At 36.4% G+C, this 22,433-nt stretch overlaps 3 protein-coding genes across 4 annotated transcripts; 2 read left to right on the top strand and 1 right to left on the bottom strand.

Moving 5' to 3' along the window:
• Nucleotides 1-3,869: 3,869 nt before the first annotated feature.
• LOC18612782 (Leucine-rich repeat protein kinase family protein) lies at nucleotides 3,870-9,611 on the top strand. Its single transcript, XM_018113965.2, has 16 exons — nucleotides 3,870-4,180; nucleotides 4,674-5,214; nucleotides 5,296-5,747; nucleotides 5,822-5,939; nucleotides 6,022-6,090; nucleotides 6,187-6,255; nucleotides 6,332-6,400; nucleotides 6,559-6,630; nucleotides 6,744-6,812; nucleotides 6,884-7,119; nucleotides 7,200-7,405; nucleotides 7,744-7,870; nucleotides 7,995-8,063; nucleotides 8,550-8,739; nucleotides 8,836-8,968; nucleotides 9,238-9,611. The coding sequence occupies exons 1-16, from the start codon at nucleotides 4,105-4,107 to the stop codon at nucleotides 9,454-9,456; spliced, it is 2,715 nt and encodes a 904-aa protein (XP_017969454.2). The 5' UTR covers nucleotides 3,870-4,104; the 3' UTR covers nucleotides 9,457-9,611.
• A 32-nt stretch (nucleotides 9,612-9,643) lies between these two features.
• Nucleotides 9,644-16,473, bottom strand: LOC18612781 (uncharacterized). 2 transcript variants are annotated; one of them, XR_001926211.2, is made up of 11 exons: nucleotides 16,243-16,473; nucleotides 14,948-15,286; nucleotides 14,108-14,180; nucleotides 13,866-13,978; nucleotides 13,335-13,419; nucleotides 13,077-13,146; nucleotides 12,251-12,306; nucleotides 11,479-11,544; nucleotides 10,698-10,763; nucleotides 10,481-10,624; nucleotides 9,644-10,151 (listed from the first exon to the last, which is right to left on the bottom strand). XR_001926211.2 is itself a non-coding variant. In XM_018113967.2 (10 exons), the coding sequence occupies exons 1-10, from the start codon at nucleotides 16,422-16,424 to the stop codon at nucleotides 10,544-10,546; spliced, it is 1,131 nt and encodes a 376-aa protein (XP_017969456.2). In that variant the 5' UTR covers nucleotides 16,425-16,473; the 3' UTR covers nucleotides 9,644-10,543. The 2 variants fall into 2 exon arrangements, 1 of the variants encoding a protein (XP_017969456.2); XM_018113967.2 differs by having other exon boundaries at nucleotides 9,644-10,624.
• A 1,093-nt stretch (nucleotides 16,474-17,566) lies between these two features.
• Nucleotides 17,567-22,146, top strand: LOC18612780 (uncharacterized). Its single transcript, XM_007049709.3, has 3 exons — nucleotides 17,567-18,780; nucleotides 19,112-20,346; nucleotides 21,806-22,146. Exons 1-3 carry the CDS (start codon nucleotides 18,126-18,128, stop codon nucleotides 21,863-21,865), a joined length of 1,950 nt encoding a protein of 649 aa, XP_007049771.3. The 5' UTR covers nucleotides 17,567-18,125; the 3' UTR covers nucleotides 21,866-22,146.
• The last annotated feature ends 287 nt before the right edge of the window (nucleotides 22,147-22,433 follow it).

Here is a 22,433-nt window from a genome sequence, read left to right as displayed (position 1 = left end):
CTCTTAAAGTTATCACTCCTTGGCCTCAGGTTTTCTCGAGATCCTCTTTTTTCCCTATCTCATCCTTAAATTGCGTTCACAGTCAAAGTGTTCCTCCTATTGAAACGATTAGCTCCTTTTTGCCTAAAGATCGTATTATTGGTCCGTCGTGCAGCTTCAACTAAAGTGGCAAAAGTAGTAAGAGGTAAGTTTTCCAAATGCACCCTATATTCATCAAACATACCTTAGATGCATACTTTGACCAACTCGTTCTCATCATGAGAATCTTGTATATCCAATACACGTTCTTTGAATCGCTAGATGTATTCCATAGGATCCTCTCTTACTTTCTAATGTTCTCTCCCCAAGTCAATAAGGGTCACTTTATCTTGGGTAGAAAAGAACTTTTCTTCGAACATCTTACACATTTGATTTCAAAAATCAACTGAGTCAAGAGTGAGATTTACGTACCAAGTGTAAGCTTTATTAGTAAGGGTCTTAGAGAACTCCTCTAATTTTAAATTGTCGTCTAAGCCTGCGACTCTCAAAGTTTCTACAAACTTCATGACATATTCTCGAGCATCGCCGATCTTGCCATTGAATTGTTTGAATTTTGGGCTGGTGCAATCCGTGAGGTATGGCTTAGCGGCTACTTTAGCAGAATAGGGTAGTTTCAGGTCAAACTTTGAGAAATTAAGACTCTTATTCTTCTGATCGAGTAGTTTCTCCAATTCTTCCTTTGTGACAAAACTTTGAGCGCTAGTGGCAGGAGTTACCATGATGGGATTGCCTACAATAGAAGGATGAGTAGTATTGAGGAGTGGGTTGGTACTGTTCTCTCCATTTCCTCCGTTTTCGTTATTATTGACCACATTAGCGACATTTTTTGCTAGCACAGGTGGAGGTTGAGAGGTTATGGTAGTTGAAGACGCAAATTGGTTGATGGTCTTCACTATCCACTTGTTGTTTTCTTCTAAAACTTGCATCCTTTCTTGGGAGGCTTGGAGCATTTTCATGAGCTCTTGGACATAAGTAGCAACAGGTATTTCTTGGTTGTCGAGTGAACTCTCCATATCTTTTAGCAAAAAATTTTCGGTAACTTTTTCACTTACTGCAATTACTCTTCCCTAGTGGAGTCGCCAAAATGTAGAGGGTTCTTTTGGTTAGGAGAAAGGATGTGTTGCAATAGTTGTTCCATGCTTGTTCTTGGGTGTTTTTGTGCTTGTAACGCTTCTTGGGCGCTTCTATGCTTGGAACACCCATGGGTGCTTCTGCACTTGAAACGCCCCTAGGTGTTTCCACGCTTAGAACGCCCCTAGGCGCTTCTGTGCTTGGAACACCTCTAGGCGCTTCTGCGCTTAGAACACCCTTGGGTGCTTTCGCGCTTGGAACACCCTCGGGCACTTCCGCGCTTGGAATATCCCTAGGCTTTTCTACGCTTGGAACACCTTGATGTAATTTTCCTTGGAACACCTCTAGGCACTTTTGCGCTTAGAACACCCTAGGCGCTTCTACGTTTAGAACACCCCTAAGTGCTTCTGCGCTCAAAACACCCCTAGGCTCTTGTACGCTTGGAACACCCTAATGTAGTTTTCCTATAAACAGTACTTCAAAAATAATAGTTAACCAGAATTGAGCATCTACAAATTTAATATTATTTTTTGAATTAACCAAATCAGATAAAAATCGATTTAATCATCTAAGTCAAAAATAAATTAATACAACAACAAAAAGCAAAAATCCACGAATTGATCAAATTCAACAAATTATTGACTTGACCAATTTAAATCGAATTGATCACCGGTTAATAAAAAGGAACTTGTGTAGGTGATGCCCAATTGATTTCAAGTCTATGTCCTTAACCACTCGAACATATCAACCTTTGCCACAGTAGAGGTAAACATTCCCTTCAGGTACCCAAGAAGCGTAATTTGCCTGATGTGATTTGCTTTAGCATATTAGGTTATAACTGCAGCTTATTTCCCACTCCAGAAGATAGCAAGACAAAAAGCTGTGGTCAAGTACGAATACTGTACTGGTGGTTTTTATTGGGGTCACTATGGTTTAGCTCAGCTCCTCGGCCAGATTACTTTCCCCTTAGGTCTCCCTTACCGATTATAATCATCATTGGGTATCCAACTTGACATTCTTTGGGCTTTTGACTTGTTGGCCTTGGCCTACATATGAACAAAGTACAAACTTAGAAGGGAAACAAAAGAAAGAAAAGTGAAAGAGAATATAATGAAGGCACCAACATCTTCCACTCTTACGAAAAAGGAGAGGTTTCACCATCTATATATTTGTTATGCATGGCATTGCTGCATTATTCAGGTTCCCTAAAAACAGTCAAATTATTGACTTTGGGCTTCTTCAAAGTAGAAAGCAGCTTTCCTTTATCAAGAAGATACATTTTTGGAGTGAGAATTAATTTGCAAGCAAAGCTGGAACAATAAACAGAGAGCAACACAAAGTATCATTGTAGTGATGCGGGTCCGGCAAGCATCCTTTGCGTCGTATCTACCAAATGTAAATCAATTGAATTGAACAGCTGCCATTTTGCTTTTAACGCTTCAACATATGAATGCATTCAAGTCTCTAAGTCCACAGAGATGGCCCTAATATTTTACTAATTTATTCACTCGGCAGAAGACTTATAAAAAGATGTGAAATCCTTTCATGTAAAGTTTGAAAGTTGCTAGCTAGTTTTATTATTTTATTCTTTTTTATATTTGAAAACTTGTCATATTATTCATTTAGGCCTTCATGGGGATGTGCGTTCATGAGTACAAGCAACTATTTTCTTAAACTGAAATAGAAAATAGATTGGTTGTGTTCCAAAATGCCATAATCTTCTCAATTTTTAATTGACAGAAATTTTTTAAGCATATTACTTAGAAATATTTTTAAATTATTAAAAAAATTCAAAAAAATTCTTATCTTATATTTTTATTATGAATCAAATATCTCATAACCGATATAGATAATTATTTAATTTAAATATCTCTTATTTTTTTATGTCATATGACGTAAAGATAACATGCTAACATGTAATGTGGCATGTCGTTGTAGCTTGATATCGTGATCATATGATTTTTTTCACTTTTCATGTCAGCATGTATAATGAGTGTGAAATGATAAGTGATATTTTAATTAATATCAATTAGTCAACTATTAGTGATAAGAATCTATTTACCTCAAAATAAGAATACAAGAACTTAATTGAATTGAACGTAATAGATAAATAAAAACTTATTTAAATTTTTATAGAATAGTTTAGAAGTTTTCAGAATTATGCTTTTTTTTTATTATTATTATATTACTTGTGAAGACCAACCTAACCTATAGAACTATATTCAAGCTGCATGTTTCTTTGGATACAACCACTAGAACAAACAAATGTTCTGATCTGAATTATCCATACCTGGTTGTTTATATTTTTGAACCGCTTGCAGCTATTCATCTGAGGCAAGGAATATGTTTCCCAAGAACCAAAATTTCTGCCCCAGACTTAAACCTAAAAGCTAAAACCTCTTTAAGAGACTATCACCAAGGCAGGTGGCTTTTTGAAATTTTCTATGCCCGAAACGCAATATACAGAAGCTAAGGGCAGACACAGAAATACGCCAGTAGGAAAAAGATAAAGTAGGAGTTGGTTAACTGACATCATTTTCATGGTCTCGACTTTTAAGTTAAACTTTTAACGACTTTGGTCCACTGGGAGAGAGAGAAAGCGGAGGTGCCATTTTCGTGCTTGCACTTTGAGACCCCTTTCAACTACTGCTACTGTAGCAGTGATGGTGGTAGTAGTGGCGTTAGAGTTGTCTATATGATAGCAAACAATCATCACCAACCTAGAACCATAACAATGAATGCCATCCTTGCCACCCCTTAATCATCACCTGTCTCTTTAATCCCACTCATTACTTGCCACTCCTCTTTACTCAAGAACTCTCTCTCTTAATCTTATTACAATCCCACCAATGTGGCACATGTACTTTCTCTTAATCCCCTTCCATTAGCGTTTCGTTGAGGGACTCCACTCTGTTTTTATTCAGAATTTCTCTTCATTTCTTTGAATAGATATTCCTTCTGTTTTTGTGAGAAGAGAGGCTACAGCTGGATTCTATGGCCCTGAAATGCTTCTGGGTCAGCTTGACTCTGTTCTGCGGCTTTTGGGTGGTTGTTTTCTGTGATCAAGATGGTATGTGTAATTTGCTTTACACCTTTTGGCTAGTCTGCATTACTAGATTTTATTGTCTGGAAGCTCTTTTGCTGCTCATGTACAGTCAAAGTGAATTTGATCCAATTTTCTTGTCTTGCTAGATTTCCACTTTTTTGCTTTTTGCTGCTAACTTTGATCATTTGTATACACCTGAGAAAATTGACAAGAAATAACAATTTCTTTTTTCTTTTTGCTTGAAACAACAGAATTTGAAGTTAAGGTTCTGCTTCTTGTGCTTAAATTTCAGAAAAGAATGGAAAAATGCAGTTCATGTATGCCTATTTAGCTTCATCTAGCTTACGTCTTTCTACAATTTGTGAAATTTGCAATTCAAGTTCTTTTTGTTTTGAAAGCTCTGATCATCAAATCACTATAGAACAGCATGGTCTAACAAAATGTCTAAAACAGAATGTTGAGGTTTTGAATTTGTGGAATTTATGTCTTAATTTACGTTTGAGCTTCTATGAGACAGGTTTCTTGAGCTTATCTTGTGGTGGAGCTAGGAGTTATATTGATTCATCTAAGATAACATGGGTCCCAGATAATACCTTCATAAGCACAGGCAACACTACTACCGTTGAGTATGTTGAGGGTACTTCCTCATCCAGTGTTCCACTTCGATTTTTCCCAGAATCTCAAGGTCGCAATTGCTATAAGTTACCAGTAAAGAATATATCGTCCGTGGTTCTTGTGAGAGCCCAATTTGTGTATAAGAACTATGATGGACGTTGGAAACCTCCAGCTTTCTCCGTTTCTCTCGGGACAGCTATCACTAGTACAGTGAACCTCACCAATAAAGATCCATGGAATGAAGAGTTCATATGGCCGGTGAGTAAGGACACACCCCCATTTTGCCTCAATGCTATTCCAATGGGTGGATCTCCTGTTATTTCCTCACTTGAAGTTCGGCCACTTCCTCAAGGCGCTTACCAAGGTGGCATGGAAGATTTCCCAAATAAAGCACTTCGTAAGTGTTATCGGATTAATAGTGGTTACACCAATGGATCGCTGAGGTAAGAATATTTAACGACCCTTCTCCATATGTGGCTTCTGTGCTCTGTCAGGATGCTTGTGATTAACTTCAGTTAAAACAGGTATCCTGTAGATCCATTTGACCGCATTTGGGATGCTGATCAAAGTTACACACCCTTTCATGTCTCATCTGGGTTTGACATTCTTCTTAGCTTCAATTTGTCGAGTCAAAAGGAGAGCCCTCCTTTGGATGTATTGCAGACTGCTAGAGTTCTGGCACGAGGGGAAGTGTTATATTATAACTTACCTCTCCAAACATTGGGAGACTACTACATTGTCCTGTATTTTGCTGGCATTCTTCCTGTGTCTGTTTCTTTTGATATGTTAATTAATGGGGATGTTCAGCAGTCAGATTTCACGGTAAGTACCTCAGAAGCCAGTACTCTATATTTTACAAAGAAGGGAGTCACAAGTCTGGATATTGCACTTAGGAGCATCAGATTCTACCCTCAAATTAATGCATTTGAGGTTTATGAAATTATCAATATTCCACCCGAGGCTTCCTCAACTACAGGTGGCATTTTCTTGCATAAATCTGATGAGTTTTTCTTTCTGACTAAACCTGACTCCATTATGCATGATTTCCAGTTTCAGCACTTCAAGTTATTGAGCAGTCTACTGGTTTTGATCTTGGGTGGCAAGATGATCCATGCTTCCCAACTCCATGGGATCATATTGAATGCGAAGGAAGTGTAGTGACATCATTGTATGTGCATAATAAATAGTAGCTTTGGGATTTCTATCCTACCTTACAGACCTACTCATATGGACTTATCATTTTCTCTTAGGGACCTTTCAGACATCAACTTGAGGTCAATTAGTCCAACATTTGGTGACTTGCTGGATCTTAAAATACTGTAATGTCTTTAACTGTGGATTCTTTGTACTATTAATATTATGGCATCCTTAAGTAAGCACTTCCTTGTGCTTATAATGTTCATGTGATGTTTCAGGAATTTTCATAACACGTCACTTTCAGGAGCAATACAAAATCTGGGTAGCCTGCAGCATCTTGAGAAATTGTAATGTCTCTCAAAGTTTTCACCTGTTATTAGTATCTCATATAGCATGTCTAATACCACTTAACTAAATTTTCAGGAATCTAAGTTTCAACGAGCTAACATCCTTTGGTTCTGATTTAGATAACTTGGTTAACCTTCAAGTTCTGTAAGTTGTAATCTTCTTTCTTTGTCTTGATTGAGATATACACTCAAAGAATGTTTTCTTATGTAGTCACACAATAATTTTTTCACTCTATATGAAAGTAATATGATAAAATATGATTGTACTAATTCTGCATGATTATTACTTTTTTCTACATGGAGGGACTTGCATAATAACAGTTTACTGGGAATAGTTCCAGACAGCTTGGGAGAGTTAGAGAATCTACATCTACTGTAAGTGACTTCTATAAATATTGTATCATTTGGTGAAGAACCAGATATGCAGTTTCTTTGTCATAGCCACCCTGTGTTTCACTGGATGAAAAACTGTTTTCTGCGTTCTTCAGGAATCTGGAAAACAATAAACTGCAAGGTACCCTCCCCCTATCTTTGAACAGAGAAAGTCTGGAAGTTAGGTATGGCACTGATATTCTTGTTTTTTTCAAGCTATTTATTCATGTGCCCTGATAGATCAACTTTTGTGCAGAACATCAGGAAATTTGTGCCTTTCCTTCTCCACAATGGCATGCAATGATGTCTCATCAGATCCTTCAATTGAGACACCACAAGTTACTATTGTTACCAATAGGAAGCACACTCGACGTAGTCATTTACTAATTATACTTGGTGCAACTGGTGGAGCCTTATTTGCTCTACTCCTCACTTCTCTTTTATTATTATTGTACATAAAGAAAAGGAAAACCGAAGCCACATATACTACAAGTATGTAATAGTTATTCACATCGTTGTTACCATGAAAACTGAAAACATGATTATTATATGCACATTATTCTCATATTCAGGTCCAGCGATTGATATGCGAAACTGGAACGCAGCTAGAATTTTTTCCTACAAAGAAATAAAGGCAGCTACAAATAACTTTAAGGAAGTCATAGGTCGCGGTAGCTTTGGATCTGTTTACCTTGGAAAGCTATCAGATGGCAAACTGGTAGCCGTAAAAGTGCGGTTTGATAGAACTCAATTGGGTGCTGATTCTTTTATCAATGAGGTTTATCATCTAAACTTCTCTACAATTTCCTTGTCTAACCAAAAGGAAGTGTGAGCTCAGTAATTTTATCAGTATTCCATTGATGAACTTAACTGAAGACCCTATAGAACAGTCATATAGACCATGGATTATCTTTAAGTGTGCATCAGTCTGGCTCATTTTTTCTTGATCCAGTAAGATCTGTCATTCTGCATTGTATGCATGTACCGTCTATTAAATCTAAAGTATGCAGTTTGATTCTTTAGTTTATGCATGTTGTTCTGCTTTCTTGTTAGATCTAATCTTCTTGTTGATACTGTAAATGTTACCTTGTCGTCCATACCTTGGACTGCCTGCAGGTTCATCTCTTGTCACAAATTCGTCATCAAAATCTTGTTTGCTTGGAAGGATTTTGTCATGAATCAAAGCAGCAGATACTAGTGTACGAGTATCTACCGGGTGGATCACTGGCTGATCACCTGTATGGTATGTTCTGCTTGACTAAAAGATGTAACATTTTCCTCTTTTTCTTCTAATTTTTGTTACATATCTTTAAATTTGCTCCTTTCATATGACAAAATGCCTGGTTCTTTCTTGATGTTTGTTTCAGGTCCAAATAGTCAAAAAGTTTCGTTAAGCTGGGTTCGCAGACTGAAAATAGCTGTTGATGCTGCAAAAGGTATGTCTAGTATTCTGTTTCTAGCCTTCATATAAAGTTACTAAGGAGGGACAGGAGCTGTGCAGATGAAAAAACCATGATGTCTTAGGCCCTCTAGCAATGGGAAAGATCCATTTTCTACAGTTTGAACTTTTCGTACCAGATGAATTAGGCTAGATATCATAACTTTTTCTTTCTTCAGACATAAAGATCCTTTTATACAGTGATGAGATTCATCTGGAATTCTGGATGAAAGATTTAGCCAATTTCTCTGTATAGGATTATAACATTCTATTGCAGGGGCAGTTAGCATTGTCTTCTTGTTTGCCACAATGGTATAGTTGCTTTCTTCGTGAGTGTGTGAGTGTGCGGTGGTGGTGGGGATAACAAAACGGTATAGTTATACACTTATTAGCACAAACACCGGGAGGTCGAAACTTTGGGCATAATTACTGCTATTCCAATATTCTAGACCTCCATCATTAGCCTTGTTTTTTTCTTTTGAAGGGCTGGACTATTTGCATAATGGGAGTGATCCAAGAATCATACACCGTGATATCAAGTGCAGTAACATCCTTTTGGACGGTCAGATGAATGCCAAGGTCTGTGATTTTGGCCTCTCTAAGCAAGTAACCCAGGCAGATGCAAGTCATGTGACCACTGTTGTCAAGGGCACTGCTGGCTATCTAGATCCTGAGTAAGTCTTAGTTAAGTTTATGCAAATGATAATTGATTCCTTTACAGCGCCAACTCAGGAATAGATGTCTTTATCATTGACTGATTTTATCTGCAGGTATTATTCCACTCAACAGCTGACTGAGAAAAGTGATGTCTACAGTTTTGGGGTTGTCCTTTTAGAGCTCATATGTGGAAGAGAACCACTGACCCACTCTGGAACCCCAGATTCCTTCAATTTAGTGCTATGGGTAACCTAATTTTTCTTTTTCTTTAACAAGTTCTTCACTGTACATTGTCATTCAAATCCTGCACATTTTCAAGTTTGATTGCTGGAGCATCATGGTTTTAATAAGGCAAATCAGTGTAAGCATGTTAACTGAAAAATGCTTACAATTAAGGGTCAAGGTCTTGTGCAAATTTTTAAACTCCTATACATTGGTTTATACATGCATAATTCTGAAACCTGTATCTTAACACCTAGCACTAAACAACGGGGTTCATATTGATTTAATGGCAGGCGAAGCCCTACTTGCAGGCAGGTGCATTGGAGATAGTGGAAGACAGCTTAAAGGGAAGCTTTGATATGGAAAGCATGAGAAAAGCAGCCTTAATAGCCGTAAGGTCTGTAGAAAGAGATGCATCCCGGAGACCAACTATTGCAGAGGTATTGGCAGAGTTGAAAGAAGCCTATAGTATTCAGCTCTCGTACCTTGCAGCTTTGGGACACTCAGGTTAAGCTAGCAAATGCAAGATTAAAACAATGTTTATATTTATATTAAAACTTTGAAAACTTTTCCCGCAGAGAGTTGGTTTTTGGGGAGGTGAGGTATAAAGCCTTCTGCGGAAAATGAAGAGTAAGTTATGGAGCACAAGGTTATTTCGGAGTGTGTCTATTAAGAGTGCATGTGTATCTATTCTGTCAATGCCAAGCAATAATAATTTCTCTTTATTTCGAGCAATTTGCCAAACCATCCAGCAATTGAGGGAAAAAAACACATGAAGTGCTGCCATACTCGTTGGCCTTTCAAAGGACATACAATTTCATGATGGTTCTTTATAAGGGATTAGCTACAAACAATCTCACCATTATCTTTGTTGCCTATTTTGGCATTCCAAGAAGTTACAATTTCAGTACTTTTCTTCTCTAGTCAACTATAGCTTGTCATCAGCCTCAGGAAGGAACCAAGCTCTTCTGCTCGGTTGGTGAATAGTGATACTGGTATCACCTTCAAAGAACCAATTCACTCTACAGGCTATCAACATTGAGGACCAATTACTCCCTAGGCAACAGCCGAAAATGTAAAGCCAAAATCCAACCTTGTTCAGCAGAAGGTCCCGTCTTTAACGGATTACAAGATGTAATGCAAGATACTAGAGGGTGATTTTTCGGTGAATATATTTAAATTGGCTTATCATTAACGGTAACCTGCACTGGAAGTAGAGATAAACTCGTCAGTGTTAGCACTCACAAATGGACATGAATTTGGTCAGAAAGCACCAGGGTGCCAGAAAACAGCTTTGTCTAAAATTAATCCCTTAAAAACATAGAGACATCTTAAAATGTTTTATGGATATAACTTGCAAGGGGAAGGGCAGTAGTTCCCCATGCCAGCAAGTTATGTTAGATGAACTTTACAGCAATTCTTGTTGTCTAAAGTTACTAGTTTTTATACTCTTTCTTTCTGTCCAATATGGAAAATTAGTAATTTAAATTGAAAACGGTGAATGGGGATGGATATTCAACTAAATAATATAACAACCATCCAATCACAAATTAGTAGCATCTCCTCTGCATTTCTGAATCTGATAACAATTTGAAAGGGCTAGGTTGAGTAGCGGTGCCGCAGGAAAAGGAATAATGCTGTTGCAGCAGCCACAACATATGGCAACGCAGTCCAAATTCCCTGCAGGATTGTAATATGTTAAATACCTCTATTTACAAAATCAAATTATCATGAAACACAACAACTTGTTTACCACTACTGTGGCGACAGTTGCAAGGGCAAAGACAGGACGTTTCCTCATCAGAAATCCAATTCCCAGCTGGACTCAAGAATAAGAAGGGTACACAGCGTTAGTCCTAGGAAGAGCAAGTTGAAATATATCACAATAGGAGTTGTATACAGAGATTATAAGTTTTCTTAGATACTTGTAATGACATCCCCAACAGACTTAGCGCAAAATACTTTTCTATATATCTAAACATAACTATAAAATTTCCCAATTAGAGGCAGGCTTTTAATTTTCTTCCAATAATAATAAGTTTAAAGTTGTTTTACGTATTTTTCCCATTAAAAATATTTCAGACCTAAATTGAAATTTGGTTATCTAAATGAAGAATAAGAATGAGGTGGAATCCGGGGGATGGGTTCGATCTTGACCAGAATGTGCTAATATATTAGGCATGAGGGAAAGGAGGAGGTACAAAAAGATGATACCAGAAGCAAGTGAAGATAATAATATGTTAAGAAACACCACGCAGTTGCAGTAATTTATAATAGATGAGTCAACTGTCTACTGCCTCCCCAATTCCACAGCTTTTTTCAAGAGAAATCTGACAAAGATTTCTCCCCGAAAACTTAGTACACTATTGCTTAAATTTAGCTATCATTAACCAAAAAAGCACCCACCCACACACACATGCAAAGACTATAAAACATAGGGATATCTGAATGTGCAAAATAGCATTACTGCCAATAGAAATGCAAGTATATGTAAATGTGTAAAATAGAATTATTGCCAACAGAAAATGACTAACCTGAATCGGAACAGTGACCAAGCCACCACAACAAACTCCAGCGAAGAAGAATTCAGGTGATATTCCCTTCATTTCATAAAAGCATATCATCAACTCAATTATCAACACAATTGACAGCCAGGAAATAGATATGGTGCATATTACTTAGGAATGGAAAGGCCATGTTAAGCAAGCACAGATGAAACAGATGCATCATTGTAATCATTAGATGATACTTCTAGCCATAAGCATGGAATTATCTATTAGCCTGAAATCAGTTAATAACTCAGTTTCCTCCTGATTGCATTTGCTAACTTGCAATTTTGATCATTCCCTCCTCAATTCCAATTATGTATACTCCACATTTTTTCTCTCCATGTTACTTCTGATCAGTCTTATTACATGACAAAATGTATAACAGACCATCATGCAACTCACTTCTCAGTTTATGTCACACCTCACTAAGGACCAAACACATACTTTCCTATGTTAGTTTCCACTTTCCACCGTCTTTGGCATCTCTTATCATCAGCATATTTTGTGCTAACAACAATGTAAACTTCATTATTGGGACAGCAGCATCATTATCGAGTCACCAACAATCTATTCTCCACGGTATTATGCTCATTAATGGGTATAGATCATCAATTTCTGTGGGTTTCCTAATGAACCCGGCTATGAACTTGTGATATGCTTAGAAAGCATAATGATGGATCATGTTTAATGAACATATTTACAATAAGCGGAATATGCCAGTGTTGCCGTGCAGAGAAAATTAGAAGCAGTTACTAACCAGGGACCCTGCTAGGAAAGCCGTGGGATTTCTTACTCCTAAGGAAAATCGCTCTACTGCAGATTAGAATACAAGACCACTAGAAAGAGTAAATTAAGTTTCATAAACAAGTATAAGGAAAGCTCACGCATAATGCATTAATAGCAAGTATTGAAGAGATTTGTCCAATATAGTTACAAGTATTCTAAAATGTCAAAAACAAAATTGAATATGCAGAGACTATGCAACTTTATCTTTTAAAGAATATCACCTGGCTTTGCAATATGGCCTAATGGCATAAAACATTTCAAACTTAACCTATAAACAAGCCAAGTGAAGCATGATAATAAATTAAAAAACATAATTGAGCACTCTGATTCCTTTTAAGAAAGCAAGATGTTACTAGTCTCATATAATGCAAGAGAAGATGATTCTGATTGAATATCCACTGTTGAGATATCCTAAATTTGCTTGGGTGACTAAACATTATTATCGATTTAGGCAGTAGTATAACCCTTTGTCTTAAGAACTGGCACCATAAAAATGTATGAGTCTATTAATATGCATATTTCGGAGAGAACTATTGATTTATCATTACCAAAATTTTATATGCAAAGCAATTCAGGTGCTATATCAGTACCTAGTTATTTAGACAGCAGTTTACTTGTTGCACTTGGTATATCAAGGTCAAAAAAATTTTTAAAAGCCTTATGAATATTGCCATGCTAAATGACGACTATATCTGAATTGACTTCTACTAATGGCAGCAGTGTGGTCACTCTATAGAATTACATTTTTCCACATGAATCGTGCAAAAAGGCACAGTAATGAAGCTCTTGTAACTCACTGAAGCCTATGAGATTGCCATATTTTTGAACCCGTGTGATGTGCAACACCTTCTCTTCACCAATCCCTAACTGTAGTCATCATCAATATAAATAAAATAAATAAATTATTATCTTGAAAATGCAGCAAACATAAATATTCCAAATAGAACAAGCTAAATATTTGTGCATAAAATATGTGCAGAGAAATCCTTAAGACCTTTTTTCTCTTTTTGAGAAGCTGAAATCCTTAAGACTTGATCAGAAGGAACAAAACAAACCTTTGAACAAACATCATCAGATGCTCCACTTTGTCTAAACAACTTTCCAAAGTAAAATGGTATCATATCACTGATGCAAACTCCCCTGATTTTTCAAGTTGCAACATAACAATAAGGAAGAAAAACAATTAAGAATTATAAGCTACCATGTCATAGAAAAGGAATAAAGAACAAGTCATAACCAGGTCAGGCACACATTTAGACTCAAATAATTTAAAAATGGTAAAATTTGTGGTTAAAGGTAGATTATCACCAAGGGCTTTATGCCTTGGATTACTTAGGCCTCAATTTCCTTGATTAAGAGGTTCAAGGCTTTTCCTTTCATCCTTATTATCCTTACCTTCCAGGTGTAAGCCTCAAAACTTAGAAGTCTTATAAAACCTGAGGTTGAAATCTAAGCACATTGTTGTAGCTAGAGAAAACCCCATTGACCGTATTTACAATTTCATTTCAAACATTGAGTGCTAATATATTACTAATCATATTACAAAGTATCAAAGCAATAACGAACAAGATGAAGCAGCCACTAACCAGTATACCCAGAGAACTGTGGATATTATGTATGGGGTGTTTCTTGAGAGAGATTCAACAAAGGAATGCCATGTTCCATCTAATGACAGCATCCGTGCCAAAGTTATGCCAACCTACATTTTTCAAACAAAATTTAAAATTTAAAGAGGAGTTCTTAGTTAAAACTAGAAACTTAACGAAAGCAAAGAAAGCCAGCAAATGTTGGAGGCAGTGAAACATAAGCACCAGTTCAAAAGACAGACCCAGATATTTAAAGCCTCTTCACTAATGAAAAGTCCAAACCCAGCAGCCATAAGCAACCAAAAGTAAATCCATCTGAAACATTGCATACAGTGAAAATCTTCAAAACCGTTTTATTCGTAAAATACATACTTGAGAAGGAGAGGCAGAGCCCAGACAGCTTCTGGGCAAACTCACTTCTCCCTATTCCCCCCACACCAATATAAATCTTGAAAAAACTATCTACTCTGCTGAGAAGACAATGCTTCAATTCTTTTGAATCAGCACATGCAAGTTGCATAGTCATTTGGTCTTTATTTGTGTAAAACTAAATTTCTGAGTGATCGAACTGTAATTTTGTGAAATCAGAATACTCTTTGTATTCCCTTTATTTTTCTCCCTTAAATAGGGTGCAAACAAGCTGAGATGCTTATGGACTGTTTGAACTCTGCTAATTTAGCAACCTACTCACTTAGCTTAATTAACAAAATAATGAATTGAGCCAAGCTGAGCTTGAACTTTTAAATTTTCTTTTCAAATGAAGCTCAAGCCAAACTCAGGGAAGTAGTACTACTATATAAACACTATTCAGCTTTGACTTGATTCTACCCTAGTGTCAATCTCCAAAGAACTAAAGATAGTGGGTGTAGTTGGAAAATGCATTCTGTATGGATTCCATCCCCCCACCATCGCCTTCCCACCCTCCATGTGTATCCTACCACTTTTCTCTCCTTTAAGACTAACGTGTGTTTAACAAAGAAAAGTGTAAAAGAGGAAGAATTTTAGAATTGCAATTTGTTCTAAAAAAATGTGTCCAAAAAGCTGGTAAGAGTTCTGATGATCATTCAAGCTCAGGAGCATACCCTGGTGCATATTCTGGAAGTACAAATCGGTATCCAAAAGCTTTGAAAGTGAAACCAAGAGAGGAGTCCATAATTGAAGAGGATGAACCTTCAGCCAGGTGTTGAACTCCTAGCAATGATCCAAAACTAGCCCCCTTGAGGCCAAACGATATGACAGTAAGAGCTGCAGCTACACCTAATGCAATTGCTAATTTTGCCAGAAATGAACTTCCTGTCCTATCAGTCCCACTGGTTTGATTTTCAAGTACCTCATCAGCAGCTCTATCTCCTTTCTCCAGCTTATCTTTAGGTTCTGCAGCCCCAATGTTTTCAGTATCTTCATGCTGGAAACTTCTAGTCCTGTTTGTAATAATATGAAATGAATCATTTGTCATGCATCAGTTGCATGAATTAATCAGATAAAGCATGACACCACTCTCTAGTATAAAAATGAATTGACGGAGTAACACTAAGTTAAAAACATTATTTCTCTCATTTGATAGTGACTGCACTTGGGCATACAAGGCAAAACTTTTTACACAAGAATAATGTGAAAACCCAGAAATCAGAGCATGTCAAGTGATTGAAAAGATGGAGAAGCAGTGCATACATAAATCGATGATGTCTAGGTGAAGAGGCCAGTGATATCCAATTTAAATTCTAATAATACATCAAACTTCAGAACAGTCCTGGCTTAAGAAAAATGGTATTGGTACTCAAACTGCCCAACAAATTTACATTAAATCTATCTGCCTCAATAAAACAATCACTCTTGCTAAAACAAATTAATAGCATTGGGACACTAACCCAGCATTAAATTCGAGCTACTTGCAACCAAAGCTTAATCCTTAATGATGGAATTTGATAACTGATTTTAGGGGTTGCCTCACAAAACCAAGTAGATTGATTAGTGTTCAAGAAAAAAATTTGCGACTTCAAACGGGATGATGAATTAATTCCTCCTAAACTCAAGTTTTAAATTTCGTCCAAAAGTAATACTACTACTTCCTTTCACATCATGACTCGTTTAATGTTTCAAGTAATCTTATTACTAAGGATGTGGGGCTATTGGTCAACCTTGGAATAAGCATTAGAATCCTTATGCATGCCAGACATAACTAATGCTATCACAACAAACATGTAAAACCCAACAATATATAAAGAAATGTATAATTAATACAATTTACATTTTTGGATTCCATAAGAATAGTGTATCAAATGTTAAAAAAAAATCTTTTAAACAGTATTTTAACTATTTTTAGCCAATGCCTACAGGCAACCTGACCCAAACTGAAAAGGCAAACAAATGAAGTTACCTGAAAGTTGGCTGTCTAAAGAAGTGATAAGCTGATAACTGTCTGGTATTATCAGCGGAAACTCTATAAGGAGGAAAAATGAAGCAGCCAGGCTGCTTTAGAGGTCGTCGATGGAATGAGCTGGGAACTGGTTTTGGAGGGTATGAGGAGAACCAATTGGAGAAAACTGCAATAACAGACATTTTTAGAAGCTCTGCAACTGCTACTTTGCAAGGCCAGGAAGTGAAGTCTGATAGAAATATAATGAGGCAAAGGGCAGGGATTCGGGGGTGCACGTGGCGTAGTTTGAAGAGAATAATGGGGATATCCCTTTTTTATTACGTAACTGATGTGACATGTGAGATTCCATTATTTCTCTGCAGGGAAAAAGGATCTTGTTTTTCAGCCTTTGATTATATTTCTTTATTCATATGCTTTCCAGTAGAATGATATTAAAGTATTGATGTACTGATGACATTGATATAGTGACAAACTTGGTTATTTAATAATTAATTATGTCTCTGTATTTTGTGATTTAATTTTTATATAATAATTTATAAATTTTGAGTTTTTATATTTTGTGATTTATTTTCATTATGTTAACGTGACATTAAATTTGATGATGTAATAATGATGACTTGACATAAAAAAATGATGTAATAATTACACAATGAAATTTGTTAAACAATTTTATCCAAATGAATAAAGATTCAAATAAGTTTTTAAGTCCTTCATTTGATTATTCTTATTCTCCCTTTTTCATTGTTTTCCTTTTTCGATTCTCTCAGTATTATCTTTCAAATTGATATTTTAATTAAATTGAAAAATCGCTTATCCATTTATAAAATTACCCTAATTTATAATCAAATTGAAAAATTGAAAAAATAATGAAAATAGAAATTTAAAAATGCAAAATATGATGTAAAGATTAGAGATGATTTGCTAGAGATGATGAGCATAATTATTGCAGCATTCTTAAATGTTCACACCGTCAAATTCAATACAAAGTTAATATAATCAAATATTCCTTAGTATAATAAATAACTCAAAAAATTTTAATTTAAATTAACATTATTAATTTTGAAAAGTATACAAATTCAATTTTATAAATTATTATAAAAGATTTAAATCTACTAATTGCATGATTTCACCTTAATTAAAAACCACTTACAAATGGATCAAGTAACCGTAATTCAAGATTGTACGTACCTTTCCAAACTGCCTGCATTTTGGGTTAACTCTTGAGATTGAACAACTGATACATAGTCTAAACGACACCGTTGATCTTAACGTATCGAAAAGGCACTAGCAGTTGACAGCAGTAATCTTTGTTCAGACATCAGGCAAAAACCGCCAACAGAAGTGAAAGACTGTGGCTTTCAACTTACCCATAAAGCTAGTCAGACTCGGCCATTGTCCCATTACCGTAACTATCAATACCGTAGAAACCGACGGCTGTTCCATTCTTGTCCGGTGCCACGAAATTTCTCCGGGCTAAGTGGGGATTCCGGAACCTGACTTCTCTTGTTTCCTTAACGCCTAAGTTCCCACTTCCCCTTCTCAACTGATCAAGTCAATTTCCTGTAAAAATCCAGGTTTTTATTCACTTATCCTGGAAAGTACGCTGCTCTTCTAAATCTTGAAAATTCCCCATTTTTAATTATAAGTTCATAAGTCTTGGACTTTGCTTCTTTGTGTTTTTTTCTTTCCCTTTCTTCATGTACTGTTAGAGTTTACTTAGAATTCCGTGTTGTTACTGTATTTCTCATGGTGGGTTGTTTTTCCTGGGCTAATTCTTGGCACCAAATTACTACAGAGATTGCCTTTATTTTCCTTGGTTTTTCACTCTTATTACATTCACTAGAGTTGCATTTCTGTGGGGATCTTGAGCGCTTCAAATTCTAATGGTTTCCCGTACAATTCCTTCATGGACCTTATTTGGTCTTATAAGAGCTTTTCTTGACGTTGCTGTAGCTTATTTCCTTCTATGTGGATCAACCTTAGGGTTTTTTGCTTGGAAATTTTATCATGTTTTTGGACTTTATTACTTGCCTTGTCCTTGTACTGGGTTTTTTGGGTACCAAAATAGCAACCTCTGCTGGCATAAGCTGCTCATTGAATGGCCGGCAAGAAAGATCTATTCTGTTCAAAAGTTGGCTTTGAATAGGTTCCCTTTTAACCTAGTTTGGTTCAATGATCAAGAGTGCAATTTGAATGCCAAGTACATTAAAGATAGAAAATTTGGCAATGGGGTTATTGAATCGGATGGTGAAGCATGTTCTAGTTCACCTTCAGGTTTAAGATTGCGAACTATGGTGGATAAAGAGAGTGGATATGATGCCAAGGGAAAAAAAATTATAAATCAGAAGCAGAAATCTGGAATTCGGCGATGTAGGAGAGCTGCTTTTGGTTATGGAAAATCTTCTCCAGTTTTGTTGTCTGGTAATTTCTCATCAGCTGTTGCTGGTGTTTCATGTTCCTCTTATAATGGCGGTGAAACGAGGAGCGAAATTAGTGAACATTTGGGTCCAGTTAGTGAAATAGACGATAGCTTTCCTGGTAAGTAAGAAAAATATCTAGTGTGACATCCTTATAATTGCAATTTTTGGTCCAGTTGATAGTTTTAGCTTCAATGTTGGCACATTTTTTTGTGAATTTCTGCTCCATTATAGGATTGCATTTGAAAATATTATGGGTTTTGTCTGCTAAAGTTTTAAATGCTCACTCTAAAATTGGTAGAAGTTTTCTGATTTTGAACCAATATAGACTGGCTCTGTTTCTTAGTAAATTAAGGAAATCACTTATTGTGTTGAAGTTTTCATTGAATCTTGGATCCTTATAAGTTACTAGCTTTACATGTGTATTTACCTATGTGATCATTCCATTTTAGATAATAAAAATAATCAAACTGGCACTGATGGGGGTGACGGAACCTGGCATGGTTTTGAATTTAGCAATGGAGAGGAAAAAGTTTCAACTTCTATGAAAAAAATCAATTGTAACACCAACGGAAAATTGGGGATTACTGGAGATGAAGCAAATCGGATCAGAATGTTGGAACAAGCTCTTGAGGAAGAAAAGGCTGCATATGCTGCTCTATACCTGGAGTTGGAGAAAGAAAGGGCTGCTGCTGCTACTGCTGCTGATGAAGCCATGGCAATGATTTTGCGTCTACAAGAGGATAAGGCATCAATAGAAATGGAAGCAATGCAATATCAAAGGATGATAGAAGAAAAATTTGCTTATGATGAAGAAGAGATGAACATTCTAAAAGAGATCCTTGTGAGGAGGGAGAAGGAGAATCACCTTTTGGAGAAAGAAGTTGAAGCTTACAGGCAGATGAATATTCTAGAAGATTTGCAGCAGGAGCATGACTTGAGTTATAATTTGAGTAAAGGGCAACAAACGCCTTTGGTCTCAGTTGGTTTAGATGAAGATCCACTGCTAATGATGAATCAGATGGGGAATAGTGGATACACTAGAAAGAAGGAAGTGGGCAAAGGTTCTAGTTGGCCTTCAAAAAATGAGGCTCCATCAGCTGGAAAACGAAGTCATACTGTGGCTGTCAATTTAGCAGGGAAAGGAAAGGCACAAGTTGATGATGCCATAGTATGCCAAGCAATAGCAACCAAAGCAGCCCAAAATGTCTGTAGCATTGAGAAAACTTCTTTAAGTGAAGAAGGGCTTGAGAGTAATGCAGAACTTGGGGATCAACTAGGAAGCAATCTGCACAATTCCACACTTGATATGGAACCAGATATATATGATGTCCATGTTGTTGATGATACACTAGACATTCCTAGGGAGGAGAATATAAAAGAAAGCACATTGCCAACTTTTTCTGCTTCAGATCACAAAAACTCGCTATGTGACTCAGGGAGGAGTTCTTTCTGTGCAGTCAGTAATGAAAGGTTGGAGATTGATGCTGAAATTGAACGCCTTAGAGGAAGGCTACAAGTAGTGCAAGGGGAAAAAGAAAAGCTGACTTTCTCTGCAGATCAGAGGGAAAGGTTAGATACCCAGTTAAAACTCATTGAGGAGATGGTAAACCAGCTTCGAGAATTTCAGCAGCTAAAGGAGCCTGTTCAACAGAGCTCTGTACCTCCTTTGGCTTCATCTTCTAAGGTGTGTAACATTTTAATAAACCAAGGGCAAGTGATTGTTGCATGCTTGTTTAGCTATCTTCTGGTCATAATGGCTTTATGCTGTTATTCTTCCAGTAAATTTCCATGTTTGAGTTCCTGAAAGGACAGGAACAAGGAGTCTTGTTTTTCTCCTATAAAAACAACGAAGACATGATTATTAGTGTTAACACAAAATCTTTGTAAATTTAGAGTGCAGGGTCCCCATGGTAAGTGGACTATGTCAAGTGAGTGACTGTATACAAAGTTCATGTAGTGTATAACTAAAACAAAATTGACCATGAATTCCACAGATGTAACCCTCCTTATTGAGTATAAATATAGTAAGAAATGACAGCTATGCTTTTTCTTTTACATCAATGGCATAATAATGCTGTTTGTCTTAGTATTTCCTTAGTAAGCAATCTCTGGTAGCATTTCAAAAATGATTCTTTATCTTTTATGAATTGAAATGAAAAATATACCCTTTGAAGATCAATACACTATGATTCCATAGAGGGACTTCTTTTATCATGTCTAACTCTGTGGGTTAATCACATGATAATGATTGGAAAATATATCTAGAAAAATGTAGGAAAGTTCCTTTCCACGTTCCACTACCATTTTCTCCCAAAACTTATAAACAGTTGAGGTGCTTGTATGTCATTCCTTAGAACTTACTTCACTTACTGCTTTTTAGGTAGTATGGATGTGTCTTTTGAGGCCTGATGCTAATATCTTTAAGTGTAGGGTCCTTCTCCGGAGAGCACTTCTTTTGTGAGGATTTTAACATTCTATATTTTTCTGCCTGTTGAAGATAATATCTGGTTTCATTGTCAAAAGATCTCCTAAATCAAACCAAATTAGGTGTTGTTAAGATAATTTTAAAGCAGCTTTTTATTTAAAGAGCATCAGTATCACAGCTGTTATCTTGGTAAAGAGAAAAGGACCATATGATCATCATGTGAAGTCAATGCAGCTGAGTAATATAATAATCTGTTTAATAATAATTTAAATATCTTATAATTTAGCAGATTATTTGAAATTTGGATTTAAGGGTGGATTCATGAAGCTGTATCTATATATAATTGCTGAAATTGAGAATATTTCTTAATACCAATTGAGAAAAACATGCTATATACATTTAGCAACATCAATATGAAAGGAGCTTTAAATGATTATGGCTGCTCTGCCTGAAAGTTGATGGATACTAATGTATTAGAGGTATTCAGAGCTGAGTTTAATTAGGGTTCCATTACTATATCTGAAAGGCTCAAGAATTGACTTGGAACGGACCCAATTCCATCATATTTTACATATGTGCAGAAAATGAGAACAACCCTATTCCTTCGATGAATTTTTGTGATGATCATTACCAAATAGATGGAATTAACTCTCCCTAATTTTCATGTTCACTTGCACATTTCTTTCATATTTACTAGTGATAATTCCTCTATTTTCAGGTCAGCTCAAATCGGAGATGCTGCCGAAGTGCATCAGATGAAATGGATGGTAGTGCCTAAGCCATGTGCAGTTAGTTAACAAACATGTTTCCTTTCCTTTGTGCACTGGGTATGTGTCCAGTCCCGTTTTAGATAGAAATTTTGTTGATAAAAATCTGTAAAGTCCATACAAGTTAGTTGCCTGTTGAAAAACTGTAAGTAAAGCTTTTAATATGTTAGTCTCAGTTAAATAAATTAGAGTAGCTTCAAAGTTGTCTCTAGGCGTCGGTCCAATTTTTGGTCGCCCTATAAATATATAATGAAATGATCAAAGCAAACTTTGATCACTTATTTATCATCAAGCTTCTTCTCCGGTACAAAAGGGTTAGGCCCAAGGGGCTGCCTGCCAATGGATGTAATCATTGTTTGAAACGAAGATTTAACCAACAGAAATGAGAAGAAAAGTGGACGTTATATGTGCGGACCGGATATTCTCCCTAGTTGACTTATGCTTTGTTAATTCTTCTTCAGCCGTTGATGGCATCCTGACTTGCATGAAAAATAAAATAAAAAGAATTTGGAGGATAAAAAGGTTAATTATTCAAACGTAGGTGAAGAGTTCGATGATCCCAGCAGCAGGATTAGTGTA

Source organism: Theobroma cacao, chromosome 1, assembly GCF_053813885.1.
Source record: "Theobroma cacao isolate CCN51 chromosome 1, ASM5381388v1, whole genome shotgun sequence".
Classification (NCBI taxonomy): domain Eukaryota; kingdom Viridiplantae; phylum Streptophyta; class Magnoliopsida; order Malvales; family Malvaceae; genus Theobroma; species Theobroma cacao.
This window is presented reverse-complemented; position numbering and strand designations above follow the sequence as displayed.